General features: G+C 44.7%; 1 protein-coding gene across 1 annotated transcript in view; it reads left to right on the top strand.

Annotated features, from left to right (window-relative positions):
* Positions 1-2,025: 2,025 nt before the first annotated feature.
* LOC146688165 (vertebrate ancient opsin-like) overlaps positions 2,026-26,684 on the top strand; it is a 91,872-nt gene continuing 67,213 nt past the window's right edge. Inside the window, exons 1-2 of the mRNA XM_085439995.1 lie at positions 2,026-2,452; positions 19,427-19,755. Coding sequence (XP_085296121.1) covers positions 2,080-2,452; positions 19,427-19,755 — 702 coding nt within the window. The 5' untranslated portion in view covers positions 2,026-2,079. The remainder of the gene's footprint in view (positions 2,453-19,426; positions 19,756-26,684) is intronic.

Genomic DNA, 26,684 nt, shown 5'->3' on the forward strand with positions numbered 1-26,684 from the left:
TCTGATTTACACATAAAACAGAATCTCTGAGACAACCTTCTGACCCCATTTGCACTTCATCGTCCTGGACATCTCCTCAGAGCACAGTCGCCAAATTGACCTAGAAACCCACCTAAATACCAACCGCCCAATCCCACTGCGATGACTAAATGAGGGTGGTATTCACAGCAGAAACCCAAGTGTCTTGATTCAACTCAATTAGGCCTGCATATGGGGAAGATGTTGTCAGAGTAAATGTCACTGTACAGTTTTCACAGGTAATTACCTCGCTCCACTGTGACAAGGGGCCTATTTGGTGGAAAGTGTTAGAACACACTGGGAAGGTAAGACTAAGTTTCCCCATCTAATTCTGGAACTTTCCATTGCATGCAAAGTCAAGAGATGCAAAAGAGGGATATTTTTATCACACTGCTTTAGCACCAAATTGTTGCCCTCCCACTCGCATGCAGTCGATATTTGTCTGGCTACCAGGATTTGCTTTTAATCATCAGCTAATTGCTGACAATCGTTGAACTGGTGGTTTATTAATTATTTTTTGTGTGTGTACTGTTTGTCTGTGTCTGCTGACATGACACATAAAGCTGCAACAACCAGAAGAGACTCAAAGTTATGTTATTGCTGATGCAAACTGATCTATTTGTTCACTCAGCTTTTTTTTATCTGCTTACTGTCGCTTCAACATAAAACTCCGTTTAAATCAAAGTGAAAGGCGACATGCTGTTCCTCGCACAAACGAAAAAAACAACAACTGCATTATCTGTCAGACATGCCACGCGCGTGTTTAGAGATAAGAGTTGAGTGGTTAGTGTAGCATGTGGAGGAAAGGTTGCACTTGTTTGACTCAGAAGTGAGTCAAGGTTCAGCAGTGCACGGTGTGCTATCTGCACACAAATGCTACGACTCCTCTCTGCCTGCAGCGGAATATATGGACGCCAGGAGAGAAGATGCCTGACACTCATGTTTTAGCATTTCACTGCTCCTCGTTATTCCTGGCTGAAAATGCAATTCATGGAGTTTTACAGAGCTGGCAGATTGGAGGCGGGTGAGGCCCAGACATCTGTACATTGTGACTTCACACGCAGAGTTTCAACCTTCCGCTCAAACCCAGTGCTGCACGGTGACCTCGTTATAATCTAAAACAGCCCCAAAGTCGGCTGGAAATCTCCCCATTAGTGATTATTCACCTGATTCATTTAGGGCGGCTCATTGCTTTTGTGCCTGATTTAGAAAGACTGCACAACATTTCCCACTGCGAGAGATGCTTTCTAAATAAAGACAGTGAAATGCTATAACTGGTGGTGATATATTAAAGAGCCGGGGGCTTCTACCTTTCTACTGCTACGGTATTGACTTCATTTACATGCATGCAGACTTGGACGCACCGTTGATTAGTGGAATTGGTTCAGCACCTCGGACAGCGCCGAGCATCGATACCTGCACTGAGGACGTCAGAGCAGAGGTGGGGCTGGGGTGGTGGTGGGGAAGAGCAGCTCCATAAACTTTATTGAGCGGGACTTTTCGTCGAGTCGCGCTCTGAGCAAGAGCGGGTTGGCGTTTCTCTTCGAGGAGCGCCATTATCGCCCGATTGGTCGATGCTGCTGGATGCCCAACGCCGCTCCTTCCACCCACACACCCTCCCAGTCACCGAACGTCAGCTACCGGAGAGCGGGCCACGGTGATTTAAACACGGACAGAGAGAGAAGGTGTTTGCGTGAGAGACAGGAGCGTCTCCGGAAAGAGTGCGAGTGCACACTGTAGACATCCACACGGTGGAGCAAAGCCTACAAACTTTATTCCTTTTCTTTCTTTCATTTCTTTTTTAAGATATATTCCTGTTTACGAACACTCCCCTCCCCCTGAACAAAGACAAAGTTTTGACATCCCCACCAAAAAAAGAGCAAAAACAACAACTATTTATCACCCCACTTGTCCGCTTGGCTCTACTTGACGTTTCTTTTTAAAGCAACAAGTGTTGTCGGCTACGGTACTTTTTCCACACAGGAGGAAAAAAAGAAATACCGATGATATATTAGCTACCGTGGTCACTCGGTGTGGCACCGCAGTGACACCAGGACTGCCATGATCGTGTCCAACGTGAGCCTGAGCGGCTGCGCGGATTTCAACAGCGCTCTGTGTGCCGGAGCCGGGGAAGGGCACCTGGGGGGCGGATCATACCGGACCGCTCTCACCCCGACTGGGAACCTGGTAGTGGCTGTGTGCCTGGGCTTTATCGGCACTTTCGGACTTATTAACAACCTGCTGGTGCTTGTTCTTTTCTGCCGCTACAAGATGCTGCGGTCGCCCATCAACCTGCTCCTGATGAACATTTCCATCAGCGACCTGCTGGTGTGCGTACTGGGGACTCCGTTCAGCTTCGCGGCCAGCACGCAAGGAAGGTGGCTCATAGGGGAACGGGGCTGCGTGTGGTACGGCTTCGCCAACTCGCTCTGTGGTGAGTACAAATGCGGGATCAGTTAGGTGGTGCTATAGGTTTCTGTACTGTATACAGGCTCTATATTCTTTATTTCACACGAGGTCGTGAGTGTTGCTGCGCGGAATGCGTGGATCCTCTCCAGAGCACTGCGCTTTGTAGACTGGATCGTGGTATGCTTTATTCGTACAGACGAAATGATGATTTTGAAAAAGAAAACGTAAAAATGTCCAACTGTCTCTCGTGCACTGAGTCATGTGTGAAGCCATATCAAACTTTCACAGAAAAGCTTAAAAATCTTCGGACTCCTAATGAATTAAATCTGGAGATAATGAGCAATGCTCGTGTGCCACTCTGGAGACAATAAGAGCCTGTTATTACAGCTGTTTGTTCGTTCTGCATGACTCGTCGCTGCTGGAACAAGGCATTTTGTTTATTGCAAGCTTTCTCTCGTTCGTTTCGTGCATTTTGGGTGGGATCATCCTGCAGTCTCCTACGTCATTAAGGTCTTTCATTAAGGTATCGCTTAAAGTGGAGGTTATCTTATTACGTTTTATTGTTTTAAAAAACAAACAAACAAGCAAATAAAAAAACTCATTCTGCACGAGTCAACTGGTTCATGAATCCAATCCGTGATTCGAGTTGCACATCTCCTCTCATAATCCCGATGAAGCTTTCACATAAAGATGCGCAGGTTTGGTCCAGGTGCGGTACTGGTCATTATATCTGTGGATGTGGTCTGGATGGAGCTCCGTGACAGACCGTACCGTACCGGTCCCTTCTGCAGCTGTGTGCATCATTTTGACATTCTCCTTGTCATAAGACAGCTCCACGGTTTCACGAAAGTAATTTAGTCATTTAGAAATCGTTTGTTCGAATTCCATTATGAACTCTGCAGCATGTCACAGTACTGTCGGCTGGTGATTTTTGTGTGCAACCTGCTATTAAATGGCCGCTAAATGCTTATTACCGTTTAGTTGAGAGGCTGTACCTGAGGCGAATCAAACCTCCTCACTGTGCACTGTTCATTTAGCTGCTCCTGCAGGTCTGTAGCGGGCTGTGGCGACGCTGACTGCCTCCATGGCAGGTACATCTGCAGCATTTGTTGCAGAATAAAACATTTCCAAGGGGGAAAGCTGTGTAATGAGAAAACGGGATGCTGCTATACCTTTGCTCAGCAGTGCTGACATAAATAAATTGGGTATAATGATGCACACAATAGAGAATAATGCTGGTACGCACTTGCTTGATACTGGGCCAGACTGGATTGCGGAATTAAAGTAGAGCGATCAGACCAGGTGTGCTCTATACCAGCAGCAAACAAGGAGTTTCAATTAGCATTAAACACAGACTTACATTAATTGTCCTCTAAGAGTTGTATTAATTAAAACCGTCAGTGCACACATCCGAGTCACTTGGATGAAGTTCTCTTTTTTGCAAGCCTTATTTCTGTATAAAAGATGAAAATGTTCTTCTGTCAGCAGGAGTCCTTGGCCCAGTGCCTGATTTAAAGTGTTTAATGAACAGAGTCACAGACACTGAAAGGCAGGATGTCCCATCTTGAATCTTTATCACTGCTGTATATTATACCAGTTCCCTCTTGCTTTTAAATCAGTTCATATTTTAGTTGCTTGACAGGTAACAAGTTGAAAAAGAAGAATTCCTAAAGTTCACTTTTCAGTTGAATCAAAACACACAAGTCACCTTTGGGAAGACTTAAAAAAACATTAGATGAAAACCTGAAAAACTTTGAGCTTTTCAGTTACAGAGACCACAAATTCTTTGTGCAGCTGCGAACGGACCGAGTGTTCATGCTGGATGTCTGCGGTCAGCGGTGGCAGCCTTTCACTGATGAAGTTTGCAAGGGCTGATAAATCTTTTCTAAAACTTCTCTCACTCACTTCAACACATCTAATCTTCTGATGTTTAAAGGCCTGCTTTAAGCTGAGAAATGGCCACTGGAGCCAAACATTAGGTCCTCTGATACCTGCTGCAACTAAAGATTTCGGGCGTTTGATCTTATCTCGAATAGGATTACAGCTTGTTAGCCACCTATGTGAGAGTCCAGTTGCTGTGAAGCAAAAATCCCTCCGAGATAAAAGTCTGATTTCTACTTGAGAAACATTTGTGTTACATAATTTCCCATCCTTACTTTATGGTCATTCTGTGGCCCTGAGGTCGTCACGCTTCTTTGTGGTCACTTTGTACATTATGTGAGCACCGAAACCTTCCTATCCAGGCGACAAAGGAAGAGGCTAAACACGGAGCAAACAAGTCCAGCAGGGGTTTTAATCCCCTGCTTTTATCAGCTCTTTCACACCTTGATCTCTGGCTAACATTTACCCGCAGTGCACACTAACTAAATTGCATTTTACTTTCCACAAGAGCCTCGTGAATCTGTCAGCCTTTTAAATTCAAAACAGGCTCTCGACTGGTACACTCGCTTCCTCTGGGATAAGTTCCAAAACTTTATTTCTGTCTTATCATGGTGCAAAAAAGGCAAACTTCCAATCATTTTACAGTATCTGAGCGAGCTTTGATCGCATCCACCGTCTCGCTAACTCGAGTGTTAGACCAAGATTAAGCACCATGTGAAAATATGTAACACTGACCTCCACAAAGAGCCAATTTATTAAACATCTGACAAAAAAACTGGGCTTCGACAAACTTAAATATTGTAGGGAGACAGTGTGTGTGTGTGAGGGAGAGAGAGAGAGAGAGAAATATCTCACAGACATCATTAGAGCCTCCACTGGTTATGGATGAGTAATTCCTCAATGGCCTCATAAAACCAGAATGAAAGAGTGAGGGAGGGCCAGAGAAAGGAAAAGTGAAATTGATTGTTTGGGTGAATTATGCCGGGTGCCGCTTTGACAAAGCGACAGTCTCTGTATTCGTCGAATCTCCGCGAAGCTTTTCTGAGTGATCGATGTTCCTTCAAATTAGAGGGCATCACTGTCAGTGACAGAAGACATTGTTAGCGTGGCGTTAGCACGTCGTATTCCTGCTCTCTCTTCACATCGATTTCTTCTTTCTGCTCACAGTCTTAGATGTTTGAATGACTGAACAATTGAAGATGTATTGCATTGACTTTTGTGCCAAGAGCACCCACTGAACACAATTTGTGGAGACGCATGCATGTGCATGTGTGTGTGTCTTTATCTGGACCTCCTCACCCACTGCCATCAGCCTCCTGGCATCCATTTAGCTGCTTCACCTCTTCTACCCGCCTCTTTGCATTTTCTTCTCTGTCTTGCTGAACTTTTAGTGTCTTCCATTATACTGAAGATGAACAGGACAGGATCTTTTTTTTTCTGTCTCTGACAGCTCGTCTATGTCTTCCTGCATGCCTCCTTCTTCAAGCAGGCTCTGCACACAGTCGCTGGATTAACCTTGCACTGCTGGGGGCCACTCACCACATATTGGAGTCAGATTGCTTTCCGCATACACTCACTCGCTGACCTGCGCACAGCAGCATCACCGAAATAGGGGGGCAAACTGATGAGCGTGCACGTGGGGGGAAAGGAAAATGCACGAATATGTGCATCATGTTGGTGCGCACAACTTTTGGCCTGAGTGATGTTAATTTGTCAGGACGCTACGCAGAATTCTCAGTAGGGAGAAAGAAAGCAGAACAATGCTGCCCTGCTGTAAAGGTCATAGCAAGCAAGCCGACTAATGAGGCACGGTAATAAATACTGAATTAAAGGTCTTGCATAGCAGAGACCCAAAAATATGTTTAGGACGTGATGTGTGTCTGGTGTTCAGCATTCATTAGTGTGAATGATCATGTCCGTATGCTCTGACTTCTTATCCAAAGCGGGGAAAATCGAATAAGAGGTACGCACGTTTGATGTCTCTTAGTAGACTCGGTGCGTATCGCGCTGGTTTCGCGGGATCTTCTGAATAAACACAGCTTTACTCAATCCTGTGTTTTTCATTCAAACTGTCTTTTCCTGGATATACGGTATCAAAGGAGTGATGCAGAAGCAGATGGTTTCTAACAGAAAAGCAAGACAGAAGAGGTGAGTGAATGTCACACAGGCAGGAGAACAAAGACTGTTCCTTTATACATATAAATATATATATATTTCAGATGTTATCACATCATAAGATGTTTCATTTTGGAATATTACATTCAGCTGATACATTTGATCCTGCCAGAGCAGTAAAAGATTGATGCAGGGTGATGTTTGATTTCAGATGCTATCAAAGTTATATCCAGAGATGTGTGGGTGTCTTTCATGATGATATTACATGGCCTCTAATAATGGATTTATTCATACCAAGAACGTTGCAAAGCAGAGACAGTGTTGTACTCATCGGGTAGGTGAAAGTTGTAGGGGATCTGCTGCTATAATCTAGTTTTCCCATTAAAAGCAATGAATTAAATCAACTACAACAGTTTCCATGAGCCTGAGACCAGAAGACTTCAGCAACATGATGCCAGTATTCAATTTTGGGTTAATTTTGAGCCGTGGAAGAGATTTGCTAATTAGTTTTTAGTAAATGTGAAGTTTGATTTATTGTGACAGTTCTTAAAAACTGCTTAAGGGATATTGGAGAAATTTATATTCAGCTGTTGTCTGGAAGATATACAATATGCACATGCTCACCAACCTGACCCGAGACTCATGACCACAGCCAATAAAGTATGTTGTTTAAGATGAAATGCTCTTCTCTTCAGCAGTATATTATTTTCCTCATGCTATTAGGGATGCATCAGTACTGTACTCTGGATCAGGTTACAGTTATACTTCAGTCAATGAGCTCGTCAATAGCTTCAATGCTAAAATGTTAAATGTAATGGAGACTATTGCTCCCATTAAGGTGAAGGTTATCTCTGGAAGGAAAAAGTCTCCATGGAGAAACTCCACACTGGTGAAAAATGAAAAAAGAGAGCGTAGGAAAGCTGAGCGCAGATGGAGAAAAACAAACCTCCAGGTTCATTATGACATCTATAAAGAGAAACTTCACAATTCTAATTTACAACTGAGGAGTGCAAGGAGGTCCTACTTCTCTGACATCATCACCAAAAACAGTCATAATGCTCGAGTCTTATTTTCTACAGTTGACAGGCTAACAAACCCTCCTGTGTCAGTGGCAGCTGAACTTCATTCAACCATGGCCTGCAATGACTTTGCCAAATTCTTCAAAGACAAAATCCAAAAGATTAGACAAACAATTGGTACATCAACAGCAGATTCAGGATATGTACTGTGTCCACCAAAAAACAGTTTAAACACCATGAAACAGTTTCACCCTATGTGGGATACACCAGGCACAAATACACGCACACGCAGGTATGTACTGCCAACTTCCACATTTATTTGTCACTGTTAGTTTTGACAGCTGAATCAGTCGCACAGCCTGACAGCTCACGAGCCCAGCTGATCTCTCCTGGCCGCTCCTCCCCGTCTCACTATAAACACAGCGGAGGGAGACCATCATCAGTACATAAACACCATCAGCTGTTCTTACCGGCCTCGCGGCGCCGCCCTGTTGAGCCTTCTGCTCCACTCCTCCCCTGCAGCTGCGCCCGGGGCCACGCCTCCGCCACACACCCCCACCGCCCGTTCGAGGCCGGGGAGCCGTCCGGCCGAGCCAACTCCCCCTCCTGTGAGCGAGAGAGGAAATCGGCCACCGCCATCTGCGCCCCCGGCCTATGGATCACCTTGAACTTAAAGGGCTGCAACGCCAGATACCACCGGGTGATCCGGGCGTTGGCATCCTTCATGCGGTGGAGCCACTGCAGCGGGGCATGGTCCGAACAGAGGGTGAATGAGCGTCCCAGGAGGTAATAGCGCAGGGAGCCGACCGCCCACCGGATGGCCAGGCACTCCTTCTCCACGGTGCTGTACCGGCGCTCGCGCTCCGCCAGCTTCCGGCTGATGTACAGGACAGGGCGGTCAGCCCCCCTCACCTGCTGAGACAAAACGGCTCCCAGCCCTCTGTCCGAGGCGTCAGTCTGCAGAACAAACGGGAGGGAAAAGTTAGGAGTGTGAAGCAGCGGCTCCCCACAGAGAGCATTTTTCACTCGCACAAACGCCGCCTGGCACGGCCCCGTCCACTGGACCAGATCCGGGGCACCCTTTCGAGTGAGATCGGTCAGGGGGCTGGTTAGCTGCGCACAGTGTTGGGAAGGTTACTTTTAAAATGTATTCCGTTACAGAATACAGAATACATGCCCCAAAATGTATTCTGTAACGTATTCCGTTACGTTACTCAATGAGAGTAACGTATTCTGAATACTTTGGATTACTTAATATATTATCGTGCTTTTTACAACAACGTGAATGTACTATTGCTGTGTGATTTATTACTATTACTGAAGGTCCGCGACTCCGAACTGTACTAAAGGGACCTCTGACTAATACGGCGGGGTCCCTGTCGGCTCATAGCCGAAAAATAGCTTTACTTTGTTGTGTGGGTCAATTTTTCTTGCGAGAGACAGAGAGAGGCGTTGACAGACTGCTCCAACGGAACTTATTGTTTTCGGAGGAAAACACGAACACGGTGTACAGTCGAGTCTTAATAGCTTACTTACAACTGGGCTCGTCAGGCACTCTTCTTGACTGCAGTGGTTATTATTATATTTACATGCTTCCAGCTCCCGTTTTTCCTCGACGACAACTCGTACCTTTCCACTCGCCTTTTTCTCCCTCCTCGCGCTCACAGACACATAACGTGTATGGCAGTGCATTCTCCCTGCAACACGGACTATACTGCCCATGATGCTACATTCTTTAGAGCTATGCTTGTAGCATTCTGCCTGTTAGCTTAGCACAACAACGAAAAGGCGCTCTCTCACCCAGGAAACACACAGTCGCAGAGAGAGAGAGCGTCGCCCTGTAACCATGGCAACCGTAACGCTGCCGCCTGGAACGAAAGAACGTAGCTGTCAAACAAAACCCAAACAGTCCTGACCCGCGACAAAATGAAACAGGAAAGTACCGCAGTGTAATCCATTTATTTCAACAAAGTAACTGTATTCTGAATACCACCTTTTTAAACGGTAACTGTAACGGAATACAGTTACTCATATTTTGTATTCTAAATACGTAACGGCGGTACATGTATTCCGTTACTCCCCAACACTGGCTGCGCAAACCCCGGCACAAAGCGACGATAGTAACCCGCCAACCCCAAGAACCGTCTCACCTCCTTTTTCGTCCTGGGGCGCGGGCAGGATGCGATAGCCGCCGTCTTCTCCACCTGTGGACGCACCTGCCCGCCCCCCAGGTGGTACCCCAGATACTGCACCTCCCTCCGTCCAACCGCGCACTTCCTCGGATTGGCCGTGAGCCCCGCCCCCCTCAGGGACTCCAGGACCGCGGCACATGCTCCGCCCAGGTGTCGCTGTGGATGATCACGTCATCCAGGTAGGCGGCAGCATACGCCGCGTGCGGACGCAGCACCCGGTCCATGAGACGCTGGAAAGTGGCCGGGGCCCCGAACAGGCCGAACGGGAGTGTCACGAACTGGTACAAACCGTACGGAGTGGAGAAGGCCGTTTTCTCCCTGGCCTCGGCAGACAAGGGAATCTGCCAATAGCCCTTGGTTAAGTCCAGCGTCGTGAAAAAGCGGGCCGTGCCTAACCGGTCCAGGAGCTCGTCGACCCGAGGCATGGGGTAGGCATCAAAGCGTGACACTTCGTTCACCCTGCGATAGTCGACACAGAACCGTATAGACCCATCCTTCTTCGCCACCAGAACGATGGGGCTACACCAGGCGCTGTGCGACTCTTCTATTACTCCCATCCTCAGCATTTCCGCTAATTCCCTCTGCACGATTTTTCGCTTATGCTCCGGGAGCCTGTAGGCCCGTGAACGCACCGTCACGCCGGGCTGCGTCACGAAATGGTGCTCGATGAGGGACGTCCGGCCGGGCAGGGGGGGAGAACACGTCCGCAAAACGCTGTTGCAACGCGACAACATCCGCTCTCTGGGCCTGTGTGAGATGGTCATCACAAGGGAGGGAGGTGGGAACGATAGAATTTGGCACCTCAGGCCCCAACTCATCTCTCTCCTTCACCAGGCTCACCAGAGAAGCGGTTTCGACCTCTCGCCACTGTTTGAGGAGATTGAGGTGATAAATCTGCGTGGCTCCTCCCCTGTCCGACCGAGCGACCTCATAGTCCACGTCCCCGACTCGCCGTGTGACCACAAAGGGACCTTGCCACTTGGCGAGCAACTTCGAGCTGGAAGAAGGGAGTAACACAAGCACTTTATCTCCCAGTGAAAATTGCCTGAGTCTAGCCCCTCTGTCATACAGGCGTTGCTGACGCTGCTGAGCCTGGAGCAAATTCTCCCGTGACAACCTCCCCAAAATTGTGGAGTTTTGCTCTCAGGTCCAACACGTACTGAATCTCATTTTTGGCGGGGCTCGGACCGTCCTCCCAGCTTTCTTTAATCAGGTCGAGCACCCCACGTGGCCTCCTGCCGAACAGCAGTTCAAAGGGAGAAAATCCCGTGGAGGCCTGGGGCACCTCCCGCACTGCGAATAACAGAGGGTCTAGCCAGTGATCCCAATTGCGTTCATCCTCGTTAATGAACTTCCGAATCATGGACTTTAAGGTCTTATTCAGCCGCTCCACCAGCCCGTCAGGGTTGTAGACGCTGGTCTGAATAGATTTAATGCCCAGTAATTCGTACAGTTCCCGCAGTGTACGAGACATAAACGACGTGCCCTGGTCAGTCAGTATCTCTTTCGGGATTCCGACTCGGGAGATGACCTGAAACAGTGCCTGCGCCACACTCTTAGCCGAGATGGTGCGCAGCGGAACTGCTTCCGGGTACCGCGTTGCGTAATCCACCAGGACTAACACAAAGCGGTAACCGCGTGCACTCCAGTGAAACGGCCCGATGAGGTCCATGCCGATGCGCTCAAACGGGACCTCAATGAGGGGGAGAGGGCGCAGAGGCGCTCTCGGTATGGCCGGCTGGTTAACAAGCTGGCAGTCCGGGCAGGACGCGCACCAGCGGCGCACATCCGCTCGGATGCCCGGCCAATAAAATCGGGCCGTTATTCGCTCCAGAGTTTTCTCGTAGCCCATATGCCCTGCCATGGGGTTATAGTGGGCCGCCTGGAAAAGTGTTTCCCGGCGGCCCTGCGGCACCAACAACTGGGTGTGTGTTTCCTCAGTCTGAGTGTCACGACTCACTCGATATAATCGGTCATTTAATAAGACGAAACGCGGGTAGGTCTGCGCGGCCTCAGGGCGCACCACGTGACCATCAATAGCCATCACTTGGTCAAAGGCTGAGCGTAGGGTGCCGTCATGAGACTGCTCCAGTGGGAAATCACCCATGGGGGACACTTCCGGGGCCGGCGGGACGTCCCGTGAGGGACCCGCCGGCTCCTCCCCCCCGGAGTCGGTGTCGGACGACCCCGCGTCACCGCTGAATGCCGCGCACACGCTACACCCCGCTTCCGGTCGTGATCGCACCCCCGCGTACTGCCCCAGTAGCTGATGAAACCCCGGCCAATTGGTACCCAGAATCAGGGGGTGCGACAGGCGCGGGCTAACCGCCGCCGTTACCCTATGTGTATGGCCCTTGTATTTTAGCAGCAGCGGCACTATGAGGTACCGGTGCACATCACCATGAACACACCTCACCTCCACCCATTCTGCCTCCAATAATGCCCCGGGGCGAACCAAGCCTTGGTGCACGAGGGTCTGTGTGCAGCCCGTGTCCACCAATCCCTCCGTGAACTGCTCCAGCACCACCTTGTCCACCAGCTTCGTCTCGCCCTCCGATGCTCCCGGCTGCAGCCAGCGCACCGCCGTGTCGCGCAGCTGCCGGGCCCAGGCGAATGGTCGGTCCGTTGCAGCCAGCCGACAGATGGACGCCGGAGGCAGACTCAGGGCCGCTGTTTGTGCCTCCCCAGACAGCAGGGGGAGCAGCCGCAGAGCCCACTCCTCCCGCGGCCATTGGCAAGCCTCCGCCATGGCACGGAAGGTCTCCAAAAAAACCTGTGGGTCGTCCCCGTCCCCCATCCGGGGCACCGCCACCGACAGTGGCGAGGGCTTCGGCGTGGCAGCGGCCCCGACCAGCCGCTCCAGAACTTGCGTCTGTCGGTCCGTTTGCTCCCACAGCGCGGCCAGGTGGGCACGCTGGTCGGCCGCCTGATCCCGGCTCATCGTCGCCATCTCCGCTAGCATCTGCGCCAAGAATTGCAGGGGCTGGGCGGGTGGCGCGGCCTGTGGGTCGGACATTCCCCCACCAGCACTTTCCTGGGTTTCGGCACCACTTGTGGGATACACCAGGCACAAATACACGCACACGCAGGTATGTACTGCCAACTTCCACATTTATTTGTCACTGTTAGTTTTGACAGCTGAATCAGTCGCACAGCCTGACAGCTCACGAGCCCAGCTGATCTCTCCTGGCCGCTCCTCCCCGTCTCACTATAAACACAGCGGAGGGAGACCATCATCAGTACATAAACACCATCATCTGTTCTTACCGGCCTCGCGGCGCCGCCCTGTTGAGCCTTCTGCTCCACTCCTCCCCTGCAGCTGCGCCCGGGGCCACGCCTCCGCCACACCCTATTAACAGCAAAGACCTGGAGGACATCTTGGGTCAACTGAACTCCTCCTCTTGCTGTTTAGACGTCCTGCCAACAAGTTTTTTCAAAAAGGTCTCAAAGACTTTGGAGTCAGACCTGTTACAGATCATCAACCTTTCTTTAATGTCAGGTGTGTTTCCAGAACCACTAAAAACTGCTGTAATAAAACCTATACTGAAAAAGGACAATCTTGACAAGACACAAATGAACAACTACAGGCCGATCTCAAATCTCCCATTTTTAAGTAAGATCATTGAAAAAGCAGTTTCTCAACAGCTGAGTTACTTCTTAAAACAGAATAACTGCTATGATGCCTTCCAGTCAGGTTTTAGACAGAACCACAGCACTGAAACCGCTCTGACCAAAGTGTTCAATGACATATGTCTGAATACAGACAGTGGAAAAATGTCAGTCTTAGTTTTACTGGATCTCAGTGCAGCATTTGACACAGTTGACCACAACATATTACTCAAACGACTGGAGAACTGGGCAGGTCTTTCAGGAACTGTACTAAACTGGTTCAAAACATACTTAGAAAAAAGGAAATACTTTGTATCAATAGGTAACTTCACATCTGAGCAGACAAGTATCACATGTGGAGTTCCCCAAGGTTCCATTTTGGGACCCCTTCTGTTTAACATTTACATGCTCCCACTGGCACAGATTATAAAGAACAACAAAATAAACTACCACAGCTATGCAGATGACACACAAATATACATCACAATGTCACCAGGAGACCAAGGCCCTGTACAGGCTCTTGGTAAATGCATTGAGGAAATTAATGACTGGTTGTGCCACAATTTTCTCCAGCTAAACAAAAACAAAACTGAAGTAATAGTCTTTGGCGCCAAAGAAAAACGATTACAGGTCACCAGAGAACTTCAATATACCTAAAAACCACAAACCAGTAGTGGTGATGGATGCAGACCTAAACTTAGAAAAACACATTAAGACAATAACAAAATTAGCTTACTATCACCTCAAGAATATTTCAAGGATAAAAGATCTGATGTCTCAACAGGACCTGGAAAAACTAGTCCATGCATTCATCTTTAGTAGGCTTGATTACTGTAACAGCATCTTTACAGGTCTACCTAAAAAATCAGTCAGACAACTGCAGTCATTCAGAACTCTGCTGCTCGAGTCCTCACTAAGACCAAAAAAGTGGACCACATCAGTCCAGCTCTGAGGTCTTTACACTGGCTGCCTGTTCGTCAGAGGATAGACTTTAAAGTTCTGATGCTGGTCTATAAAGCTCTGAATGGTTTAGGACCAAAATACATCAGTGACCTCCTGACCCAGTATGAACCTTCCAGATCCCTCAGGTCATCTGGATCCGGTTTTTTATCTGTTCTGTTGAAATCTCCCAATTCTTTGAATCTTTGGGCTGAAGGAAGGACAATACTCGGTGTATTTATGCTCAATCAACAATCATTTATTTCCATACAATTCAACACTTAAGAGCATAAGGACCATCATGATGGGGAGAGCTGCCTGAAGAGGGTCACAGCAAGTCTCAAAATGGTGACGGGTTGCTCAGCTTTTTATAGTCTCTAGTGGCCCCCATCTAGTCATAAAAGCCAAAACATCACATTCTTTCTCTGTTACAGCGCCTAAGTTATGACCTCGGCAGTTGTTTCTCTGCTTTCTGTAAGGTGGGGGTATGGAATGTGGTCTGTCTATCTCCCCTGTCTTAGACACAGAGTCTCCTGCTTACAATCTTCTCTTCATGATTCAACAATTAAGCATGTAACACATTCACAGCAGATCAAGGATACAGAGTGATGCACACTTGTCTAATAAACTAATACGTGAATATGTTCTTTTAACTCAAAAGTATAACGAGAACTAAACTACATACAGCTCACACACTCTATATTAAAGGGTATAATATGATCTACAGCAGTATTCTAATTCAACTACTTTGATTACATATATAAGGTAACATATAATAACAGAATAATATCACAGTTCCCAGAGTCAGAACCAGACACGGAGAAGCTGCATTCAGCTTTTATGCTCCATATATCTGGAACAAACTCCCGGAAAGCCTCAGATCAGCTGAAACACTCAGTTTATTTAAATCCAGGTTGAAGACTCCCCTATTCTCGGCTGCATTTGAATAAAACACCAAATCCACACGTTTAAGCTTAAATTTCAAAATGTACTCTTTCTTTTTCATTTTAAATCATGGTTTTTATTTGTTTCTGTTTTTTAATGTCTCTGTAAAACACTTTGAATCACCTTGCTGTTGATTGTGCTATATAAAGAAACTTGCCTTGCCTTATACTGCTACATCAGGCTGCCAGCTCAGCTTTTAGTCCTGCCGCAGTCTCAGGTACATTCAAAACTAAAGACATTTCTTAAAGGTGACCCATTCTGCTGATTTACATTTTCATATTATTACTGTCAGACTCTATTGTATTTTAAACTTCACAGTTTAAAATTATTAATCTCATACTGGGTCTTTGTGAAGCACGTCAGCTCATCTAGTTTATTTTTTCGTTTCTCTCCCTTTAAGCCAACTTTTTTCTAATTGGCTATCCTTCACTAATAGAAGGTTTGAACAGCAGATGGGCGGGGCTGCTGTTCCTGAGATGACTGTATTCATCACACCCCCTATCTTTGGCATCATACAGAGAAAAGAACAGAATAAAACCATTTAAAGCAGAGTGCTTAAAGACATCTGAAGCCTGCACATATGCTGCACCAAACTCTAGCGATGGTTATCCAACCATTAACCATCCAAAACTGTAATGCTGTTTCGTTGTGGCTGTTCTTCTGTCATCTGTTCCCTTTATGTGGGGTTGCCACAGTGGATCATCTGCCTCCATCTCATCCTCTCCCTAGCATTTGTCTGTCACACCAACCTTCTGCACGTCCTCCTTCACTACATCTAAGAATCTTCTCTGAGGTCTTTCTCTTTTCCTGCCGCTTGGTAGCTCCATTTTCAACATCCTTTTGCCAATTTATCCACTCCCCCTCCTCTGCACATGTCCAAACCAGCTTAACGTTGCCTTTCTCCACACTGATCAAACTGAGCTCTCCCTGTGATGCACTCATTTCCAATCATGTCCATCATGGTCACTCATAATGAAAATATTAATATGATCGACTCTGCCACCCCCCGTCTTTTGTCAGTGCCACCATTTTCAAATCTCATATCACAGCAGGTCTCACTGCCATCTTGTAAACTTTCCTGACACTCTCGCCCACTCACTCCACGCTGCCTGCGCACTCTTATTCACCCCTCTTGTGCAATGTCTGTTTTCTTGGGTGGTTGATTCCATGTATTTTGCTGCCTTTGCTTGTTGCAGCTTCACTGTTACACCTGCTTCTCTCTCATTCTACTTTCCTCTTTTCTCCAGTGCATATCTCACAACTGAGAATACACTTTTTTTTTTTTAGCTGCATGGCCACCAGCTGGCAGAATTAAAAAGAAATTGCAATCTTGCTCAGTGAGAGTTTGTTTATTTGAAATAAACTCCTCTGCCGAAAATATGGAAGCCTTTACAATCACTATAATCACTATAATCACAAAAATTACATCTATTATATTGTTTCTCCTAAGCTGATGACTTGGTAGTCCGTGGTCCACAGCAGCAGAGAAAACACTATAACAGAATTTGATGTGCAAACAACAATAAAATGAACCACATGAGTTCAAAAAACTTTTGTATTATCAGATTCTGCTTAACTGAAGTATCTTCTTTGCACATTTCATGGTCACTAAAACACGAAGTTTCATCTTTTTTTCATTGCCTTAAATAACGAGAGATGTTTATTTTCTTATCAGCAGTGAGAAAATTATTTTTCTCACTGTCTTTAAAAATGTTTTGCACGTGATTATTACAAAAACACTCATCAGATATCACTATGATGTGTAATGCTTAAGATTTGGGAACTTTGCAGAGAATTCAGAAAATGCTTCCCTCTCATGTCACTGAATCATTCCTCACAGGAAAGGTCAAACATCTGAGGATGCCTGAGGAAAGACCGATTTAAACACATAATGGAGTAGAAAAGGAGTTTTTTGAAAGCGTTGCTACTGGATTACAGCAGATTTTACAGATCATACCCAGCTATAAACACGACCGCTTTAGATCTCAGCTGAAAAATGACAGTAGCCCGTCCACCTGCTGTGGGAGGACGGTGTTACCAGGCTTTCATGTCAAAACTCACAGAAAAAAAGGGGGAGAGAGAGTAACAGATTTGGCTTAAATTAAAAAAACAACTGGAATTTTTTTTTTAGGTTTGGTTCTTATGAGCCAGCCCAGATCAAACAGAAACATAAGTGGACTGTTGTAAAACTGTGTTGACTTTAGAATATTGCTGTAACAGAGCTCATAAAAGCCCTGAGCTAACAGTCTGTGCAGGACAAACCACATTGAGTTTAATATCTGGGGGTAAACAGACAAGCACAACACACTGTACCACAGAGACTGTGTAGTCAAGTCAATGTATTTGGACAAACAAGACAAAAATACTCAAGTTTTCAACTACAGAACTAAACTTTGTTTCTATTCTGCTGACTTAGTTTTCTCTACCTAACCTCATGCACAGTTTATTTTTTAAAATACAGTAAAATAACAATAATAATTAAAAGTGGTCATTAAGCATGGCCCAGTGAACAGGATGACAAGACTAAAATTATGTTGTGTATTGAACAGTTACATACATATATATGAAAATGGTTTCTGAGATTTCTGTCTTGTGCTGCACTGAGACGCCGTGGGTAGTGCCGCTGTTTATAATGTGCAGTGTGGGTTTGCTGCAGGCTCCAGACTATAAATATAAGATGATTTCTTTTGCTATAGTATTCTACGCTATGATAAACTTTAAAGCTCACTTTAGCTGCACTTGTGATGCCAGGACGTCTTTGGGAGGCTTTATATCACAGTGACTGTGCATGTTTTTCTCACTAGAGAAGAAAAACATTTGGACAGGCGGTACATTTCAGTCTGTATTTTATGATCCCATTAAAGGTGAAATATTATATTCAAGCTTACAACAGGAGCACACTGAACAAGCAGTCTGTAGTCTTGCTGTATGTCTGTGCATGTGTCACACTTACGTTTCAGATCATGAAATATAATTTAATATTTGACAAATAGAAGATGAGTACGTACACTCGGAATACAGGAAATACCCTGCAGGAACGAGCAGGAAACAAACAAGCAGACTACACAGTACAACAAACAGAAGCAAACTGAAGATTTAAATACACAAGAGCTAATGAAGGAAAAGGAAAGAAGTCACTGCCGTCTATCAGTCTGTAAAGGGTTACAAAGCCATTTCTAAAATTTGGGACTCCATTGGACCACGGTCCACAAATGGAGAAAACTCAGAAAAGTACTGAACCTTCTGAACTTTCCCAGCCTACCAAAAGTACTCCAAGAGTGCATCGACGACTCATCCATGAGGCCACAAAAGAATCCAGAACAACATCTAAACTTCTGTAGGGCTCACTTCACTCAGTTAAGGCCAGAGTTCATGATTCAACAAAAAGAAAGAGACTGGGCAAAAATGGCATCCATGGAGAGTTTAAAGGAGAAAACCACTGTTGACCAAAAAGGACACAAAGGCTCGTCTCACATTTGCACAAACGTCTTGATGATCCCCAAAACTTTCTGGAAAATATTCTGTGGACTGGGGAGAAAAAAGTTGAACTTTCACCATCTGGTGTAAAACTAGCACAGCATTTCATTAAAAAAAAAAAACACCATCTGAAAAGTCAAGCATGGTGATGCTAGTGTGATGGTCTGGGGCTGCTTCTGGGTGACTTGCTCTAAATGATGGGACCATGAATTCTGCTCACTGCAAAGAAATTCCGGATGGAGAATATCCAGCCATCGGTTCATTTCCTGAAGCTCAAGAGCAGTTGGTTTATACAGCAGAGTAATGATCCGAAACACAGCAGCAAGTCCACCTTTGAATGTCTCAAAAAAAGAAAAAAGAGAAAACAAAGAACAAAAGCAAAATGAAGGTTGTGAAGTGGCCTTGTCAAAATCCCAACTCAAGTCAGATTCAGATGCTTATGGATGACCTTAAACACGCTGTTAAAAAAAGTCTCCAGTGTGGCTGAACCGAAGAACAGTGGATCAAAATTCTTCCACAGCGATGTGGAAGACTCACTCCCAGTTATCACAAACTCTTGATTGCAGTTCTTGCTGCCGTGGGTGGCACAACCATTTACTAGATTACGTTTCACACAGGGTCGGGTAGGATTGGAAACTTTTTCCCTTACTAAACGAAATCCTAATTTAAAAACTGCATTATATATTTACTCTGGTTATCTTTCTTTAATTAACATCAAACTAACTAAAAAGACTTTAATGATCTGAATAGTAAGGGGGAAATACCATATGTGTCTGTACCACATGTGCATATAATGCCTACCTTTGTATTTCTGTGCTCTAGGCATTGTGTCCCTCATCTCTCTGGCTGTCCTCTCCTATGAGCGCTACAGCACTATGATGGCTCCCACTGAGGCGGACTCCTCCAACTACCGTAAAATCTCCCTTGGCATCATGATGTCCTGGGCGTACTCACTTATCTGGACCCTGCCGCCGCTCTTCGGCTGGAGCCACTACGGCCCAGAGGGACCTGGGACCACCTGCTCTGTTGATTGGACAGCCAAGACAGCAAATAACATCTCTTACATCATCTGTCTGTTTATATTCTGCCTCATCGTGCCCTTCCTGGTGATTGTGTTCTGCTACGGAAAGCTACTGTCCGCCATCAGACAGGTGAGTCAATATGGGGATGGAGGAGACTTTCAGTCACCTTGCAGGACTTGCAGAGGAGAGCCTGTCCTTTCTGTGTGGGAAAATCCCCTCAGATCAGCTGCAATACTCAGACAGCCTCGCTGGCACCTGCAAACATACCATGTTCTGAATCACATATGATTGGCTGACTTAAATAAGCAAGCTGTTGAACAGCTGGACCTAATAAAGTGGCTGGTGGGTGTATATCAGCTGAACATTTAGGCGAATGTTTTTCTAACATATGTCAGTGTTGTGCTTGCAGCTTATAGAGTGGTAACATTACTCATATGTGACTCAGCAGATGCTCTCAGTGTAAAGAGTGAAATTAAATCCTGTCTACACCTCAAGACACTCAATATTCTAGTAAATCAAACAGGCAATGTGAAAAAGCACAAAGCAAAAACAGAGATTCAAAGTCTTCCCAGCTTTACTTAGAACAGCAAAATCACAGGTCACTGATTCAGAATCATTTCCAGAGCTGCATATATGCACATCAGAACTACTTTAACAGTGAATGAAAAAGAAAGAAAAAATCTTTGAAAACCATACAGAACAGTGATTCAACCATTTCTGTTTTCTGGCAGTTAAAGCAATAGTTTTCAGTTTGAATAACTTTCCTCCAGTGATGTGAACCAGTGAACCAAAACCTACAGCTGGTTTATATACTCATTTCTATAGCAGAGCTAATTATGGTTTGGAACCTCAAACTGGTGAAACGTTACACTGAAATGACCATCGGTAAGTGCGTGTCTGTCTTTGGGCCACAGGACAGCTGCACACACACCAAACGTACACACACACATCTTTTAGTTTCCGCCTAGTTTGAATTAGCATCCTGAGTAATGTTTTCAGTTGCTGGTAGCAATAAAGAGCCTAATTTACATAACGTGAATTTACATAAGTGCTTAACAACTGAAAATAAAGTGTACAATGCTGCAGTAGCCCGAGCATAACAGATTAGTTATTACTATAAAATGACTTTAGGTGAACAATGTCTTTGAATGATAGCACGATCCGCTTGTTCCTGTTTGTTTTTGCTTCGTTTTGTCTGTGCTGAAGAAAGTCTCTGGGCCTCAGTCTTCGTTATTCTATGGAGACAAGTTGAAATGTTGTCTGACATGCGACAGGTAATCCTGCTCTTTCTACGACTACATACACTCATACTTGTATTGATTAGTGTCCCTGACACTGACAGTTTCTTAATGAAATCACAAGTGGTGATTGTGGACTAAGTGTTTTTCAGGAAGAAACATGTCCTTCCATGCAACAGGCCACTTCTTCACACTGCCCTCCCTTCTATAGATAGTCAATATCACTTTGCTGTGAATTACACTGGACATGTCTTTGGTCACCACATTTACACAGTGACACATCGCGAAAAGATGCTTGTAGTGGACCTGCTGGTGTCACACTGACACACACTTGTTAAGTGAATAGACTGTATATAAAAGATGGCCTTGGCTTAACTGCTCTGCATTGGGTTACCTGGTAGCCATTAGAAATGGTAATAATAATAATCATCATCATCATCATCATCATCATCTTACTCTAATAGTTATAGTGTATATACACGTGTCTATTCCTATTATTCATTCTGCATTAAACCAAACAAATGATTAATAAATAGATGTATTTATTTTATATATTAATTATTTTCTTTGGTGTTTATTAATGTACAGTCATATAATGATGCTCGAAAGAATATTATAAATTAACATAAATGTCTTTCTTTTAATACATAAGTGAAGAACCACAGGTCTGACAAAAACCGCCCATAGGGTGTTTTTTTTGCAAGGAACACCACCACTACTACTAATAATAATAAAAAGAATGATAATACGTGTGAATGTGAGTGTGAATGGTTGCCTGTCTCTATGTGTTAGCCCTGCAACAGACTGGTGACCTGTCCAGGGTGTACTCTGCCTCTTGCCCCCCTCCTCCCTCGCGACCCTGACAAGGATAAGCAGAAGAGAAGAGAGGGGAAGAGAGAAGAGAATGGATGGATGAAGATAACAATGACAATGAAACCAAGAATGGCCACCAGGGGGCAACTCTTGCCCTTAGCACCATTGCACTAAGTTCATTGTAAAGTTTCTGTTTCCTTATTCTTTCTTATCATTTTCGGTTATAACACCAAGAATGAAATATGAAAATGCTTCACAAAATGAGTTTGTTCATCAGTTGGTGACATCACAGTGGCTATTTCCATCACATATTTTTTCAATATCCACTGATCAATGCCAGTCGGTTAAATCACTAAATGAAAGGAAATTTTACAAAATGAAACAAATCAGAATGAAAGCTGAACAAAACAAAGATCAAAACATAATACGCATGTAACTAAAATATGATCTCTGGCACCACCTTCTTGTGACACCAACCTCTTAACGTGGACTTTGCTCCTCTTTGAATCATTTTGCTATCATTGGTGCATCAAGGCTCACATTCCAAAGTCCATCCTACGCATAATTTGAAGAAGCCCGCAGCACCCTGGGATGGCAACATACTGAATTAGCCTACAAGCCCTGCTCTGTTGGGCAAGTTTCAACACAACAAGGAAATCTAAAATACTGTATGAAAATTTGGTCCTGATCACAGTAATGAATATTTAACAGCAGTTCCCTGCTGTGGGCGTGAGAAGGACAACAGATGATCCAAACTTTCTGTGTTTTCTGGGATTTGCTCCTTTTTCTCCCCTCGGCTGAGAACTGTGATGTGAGCCAACCGACGTTTGCTTTTCCACATTCTGTTCCACGCTGACTGAATCAAACAGTATGTGCAGAGACAGTGTGGAAGGCAGCGCTTCCTCCTCTCACTCCAGGAAAGCCAAACAAGTGTGTCTGCACACGTGCACGCACGCACACACACACACACACACACACACACACACACACACACACACACACACACACACACACACACACACACACAGAAACAGAGAGAGCAAGACAGAACAGCAAGAACAGGTCCCTGAGCAATTTTGTGTGTGTGTGTATCCTGATAAATTCCAGTGTGAGACAGAGACACACTGGTCACCTAAGATGCATAACAATGAATCTAATGGCAACAACGTGGTAGTTTTCCTCTATTTTTATGACTTTGCAGAATAAAAAAAGCGTGCTTCTTTCCTTTTCAAGTGCACACAGTTCTTTGTATAATGAAGAAGAGAAAGTAACAATATAAAGGTCCCTTTCTCAGTTTGTCTTTATCCCATTTCTCCTACTTTTCTTTCTTGCTCATATATCCATGTGCCAGCTGGAGCTTCTTTCTTTCTTTTCGTCACCCTCGTCTTTGGTGATCACATGTGCTTTCTTTATCTTTGCTTGTTTTAATGGCTGCTCTGAGTTCTTCTCCCACTGACGGTGCAATGTAAAACAAAGCTTCTCCCGTCACGGTCACTTGGGACAACTATGACAGATAAAAGCAGCTAAGCCACTTGTTCAGCAAAAGCTAAAAGACCTGAACCTCCTCAATCTGATAATGTGGAGCTGGAGCAGTCAACGTGGAAAACATTGATTCAGCTTTGGGTTTAGTCCAGGTTGGTGTAAATCACCGCCTGTAGACAGGGAGATTTTTCCAGCTTATGACTGAAAGACTAATTTTATGTATTGCAATATAGATCACACAGATCGGTCTTTGAGGCTGCAGGTTTTAATAGTGTTTACTTTTATAAACCAAACTGTAAATGGGCTCAAATATGTAAAGACGGATCTGAGATTTCCCATTAAGAATGAGAATTTCTGTTTTTTACAAGGTTTAGAATTTATGTTCATAGCATCCACACCGAGGGGCAGACACTCAGAAGAAAGGAGCATTTTAGTGGGCTGATTGGCTTGCAGAAGGCAGGGAAGAAAACGATTGGACCAGAGCGATGATAACAGAATTTCGCTTGACAGCGTGGAAACGAGGAAGTGATGTAAAGAGCCTGCAGCAGCCCGAGCAACCAGGAATGCAGGGGTTGGATCAGTGAAGGCTAATACAAGATGTCCTAATCAAATTTACTCATAAGATTCACTATGAAAGAAATAAGGATTGTTTGAATTGTGAACCAGGCAAAGCTTCTCTAGTTGGAAATGAACACAACAGGCCCCAGTAAAAAGGAAACTAAACTTCAAGGTTTCCATCAAATCCTCTCAAAATTTTAAGAAAAAAAAATGAAAACGGGCAGGCAGCCAAATGGGTGCAGCCTGTCTCTACTTGTTTGATCATAGCTGGCAGTGTTGCCATCTTTTTTTTATTTCTCCTGCTCTCTTCTTATAATGTGAAACGGCGGTCTTTATCACTGCAGGAAACAGATGCTGTCTGTCCTTTCTCGGGTACTTGAGTGATAGAACATTGATTTTTAAATTTTAGCTTCAATTCTATGAGGTTCTGCCTGGAATATGATTCTAAGTAGTTTATATGATTTTCTACTTAATGTGAATTTCTGTGTATTTAAATGGTAACATATTTGCAACAAATGGCTGATTTATCACAGTTAATTTTGTATTATCGCAAAGAGATTGCATGTAATTGGCTGACTGATCACATTCAGTCACAACCTGTTTTACTGCTGTTTCATCTGCATCGAGACACACTGAGGTAACTTTGAACACAGCAGCTGACTAAGTGGTCACAGACCTGCTCCCTGACTACAATGTTTCAAAGGCACCAAGACTGAAAGTTCATTGTCCATGGTTACAAGGATTATGGCATAACTGATTATATTAGATTAACCGATTATAATCTTGTAATCACTTGCCCTTGTATCCTCTTAAGTAAAGGGCTGCATATCACAGAGTTGTAACCAAGCAATGCTTCCCTTTTTTATTGTGTTACCAAACGGTCCACCCTTGGCTCCCATCAGCCATTATATTTCCCAGTCCAAAGACTTTCTGACTTTTTGCCTTCCACGACAGGTAAACAACGCCAGAAAGCAAGAACAGCAGTTTCAACAGAGACACGTGAATGAACTTTATCTATGACAAATAGTTAGGTTTTTAATAGAACACACACACACACACACACACACACACACACACACACACACACACTAAGCGGTCTTTGGTTAGATAACCAGTTGTCTTCTCCCTTGTGTGAACATCTTTACCTTTGGTCTGAATTCATTATGTGTCCCTGTGGAAAAATACGTCTTAAGCTTTTTCTGGGCTGTATGGCACTGAGGTCACTTTGGAGATAGGCAAGGAAATGAAGATTTCAAGAGGAAGTGCAGGAGGAAGAGATGACGGAATAACAAGCAGTGCTGGTGGTGATTATGGTGGGGCGGCACTCAGACTTTGACTACTGGGGTCCTAATTTTGTACTGGCCTACATCATGTAGTGACCTTGTGCGGATCGTGTGTTAATTCAATGGCCACGAGGAGAGTTTTTTCCCCGTACCTTAACCCAATTGGTAATTTTGTGACCTACTATTTCACAAAAACAGCCAGGCAGTGCACTACAGGGGAACGTCTGTGCAAATTAGCTGGTGAAGCTTCAATTGAGAAATTACACTCCACATCACACACAGCACTGGTATTGAGGGATCATGTGTATGTTGCACTAGTATAATGCATAAAAAGCTACAATGCAAACAGCATTTTTCATATTGTAAATAATAAAGTTGATCAACAGAGGGAAATGTTTTTATGTAGAATTCATATTTTGGCTCCCAACTTATCAAATGTCGGGTTTCTTTATTACTGTACATTAAATATATTTGGATATATTAGTCAGACAAAACTAGCTGCACCCTATTATTGTGAAGAGAATGGCAAAAGAGAAGCAGAGGGTTTCAGACAAGCTATATTGTCTTGTAATCACACTAGGCACAGTTATCTTACGAGGCCATGATTTGTCCCCACTCTCCTGCAGACCTGTGCTCTGCTGGGCTTAACCTTCTGGACCTGATTGGGCTTCACTTTATCTCCTTTGCTCCTCATAGTTTCACTCCATCACTTATCTCTCTGTCTTTTCTTTCTACCAAACCTAAAGGAGGATCTCGACTCCTTTTGGTCACTCTCTCACATAACACAGTTTTTTGGGGAAAAAAATAATACAGTGAAAGTCCTGTGAAAACCTATGTACACCCTGTGGTTAAACAGCTTTTTGAACCATATTTAGCAGCAATAACTTGCTTTCCATATGACTCTCTTAACAACATTGCTTCAGTCTATTGACATTTAATAACAGCTCTCTTAGGGTCCCATGTTTTCTTGTTCAGTCATTCTTTTGTAAATTTGCTGCTGCGCTTGGGATCATTGTCCTGTTGCATGACCCGGTTTGGACCAACCTTTATCTGCCAGGCAGACACCCTCACATTTGACTCTGTTGTAGTTTGGTATACAGAGGAATCCTTTGTTAACTCAATGACTGCAAGCTGCTCTGTGGCTGCAAAACAAGCCCAAATCATTAACCCTGCACCACCATGCCTGACACTTAGTATTAGGTGTTTGTGCTTTTATTTGTAGTTTGTCTGAGGATTGCATTTTCTGACCTTGGGGTGAATTTGCTTGGACTTCCACTCCTGGGAAGATTGTGGCATCGTATTAAAACACCTGAATGCTCCAGACCAGCAAACTGCTAAAACCTTTGCTATTTTATGCAGTCACATTTGCTGATGATCAGTTAATTAAGTGCATTTGATTAACAGCACTTAATTACCCTTAAACCTTAAATCCCGTGGAAGCAGTAGTAAGGGTGTACTTAGTTTCTCACAGACACAGACGACACAGATTCACGTTATTGGGACCCTTTTGTAAGTGGTGAATGCCAGTCTGTCACATTTCCTAGAGACTTATTAGTCATTTAGTCACACTGTTGAGATCATGTTGGAGTTCTGTGCTTGGTCAGCAAACACACCATATGTATACTTTAATCAGTGTTGGGACTAACGCGTTATTAAGTAACGTGTTACAGTAACTACACTGCAA

This window comes from Copadichromis virginalis, linkage group LG18, assembly GCF_057382275.1.
Source record: "Copadichromis virginalis isolate Kocher_CV1m ecotype Utaka linkage group LG18, C_Virginalis_male_GT1.1, whole genome shotgun sequence".
Lineage (NCBI taxonomy): Eukaryota > Metazoa > Chordata > Actinopteri > Cichliformes > Cichlidae > Copadichromis > Copadichromis virginalis.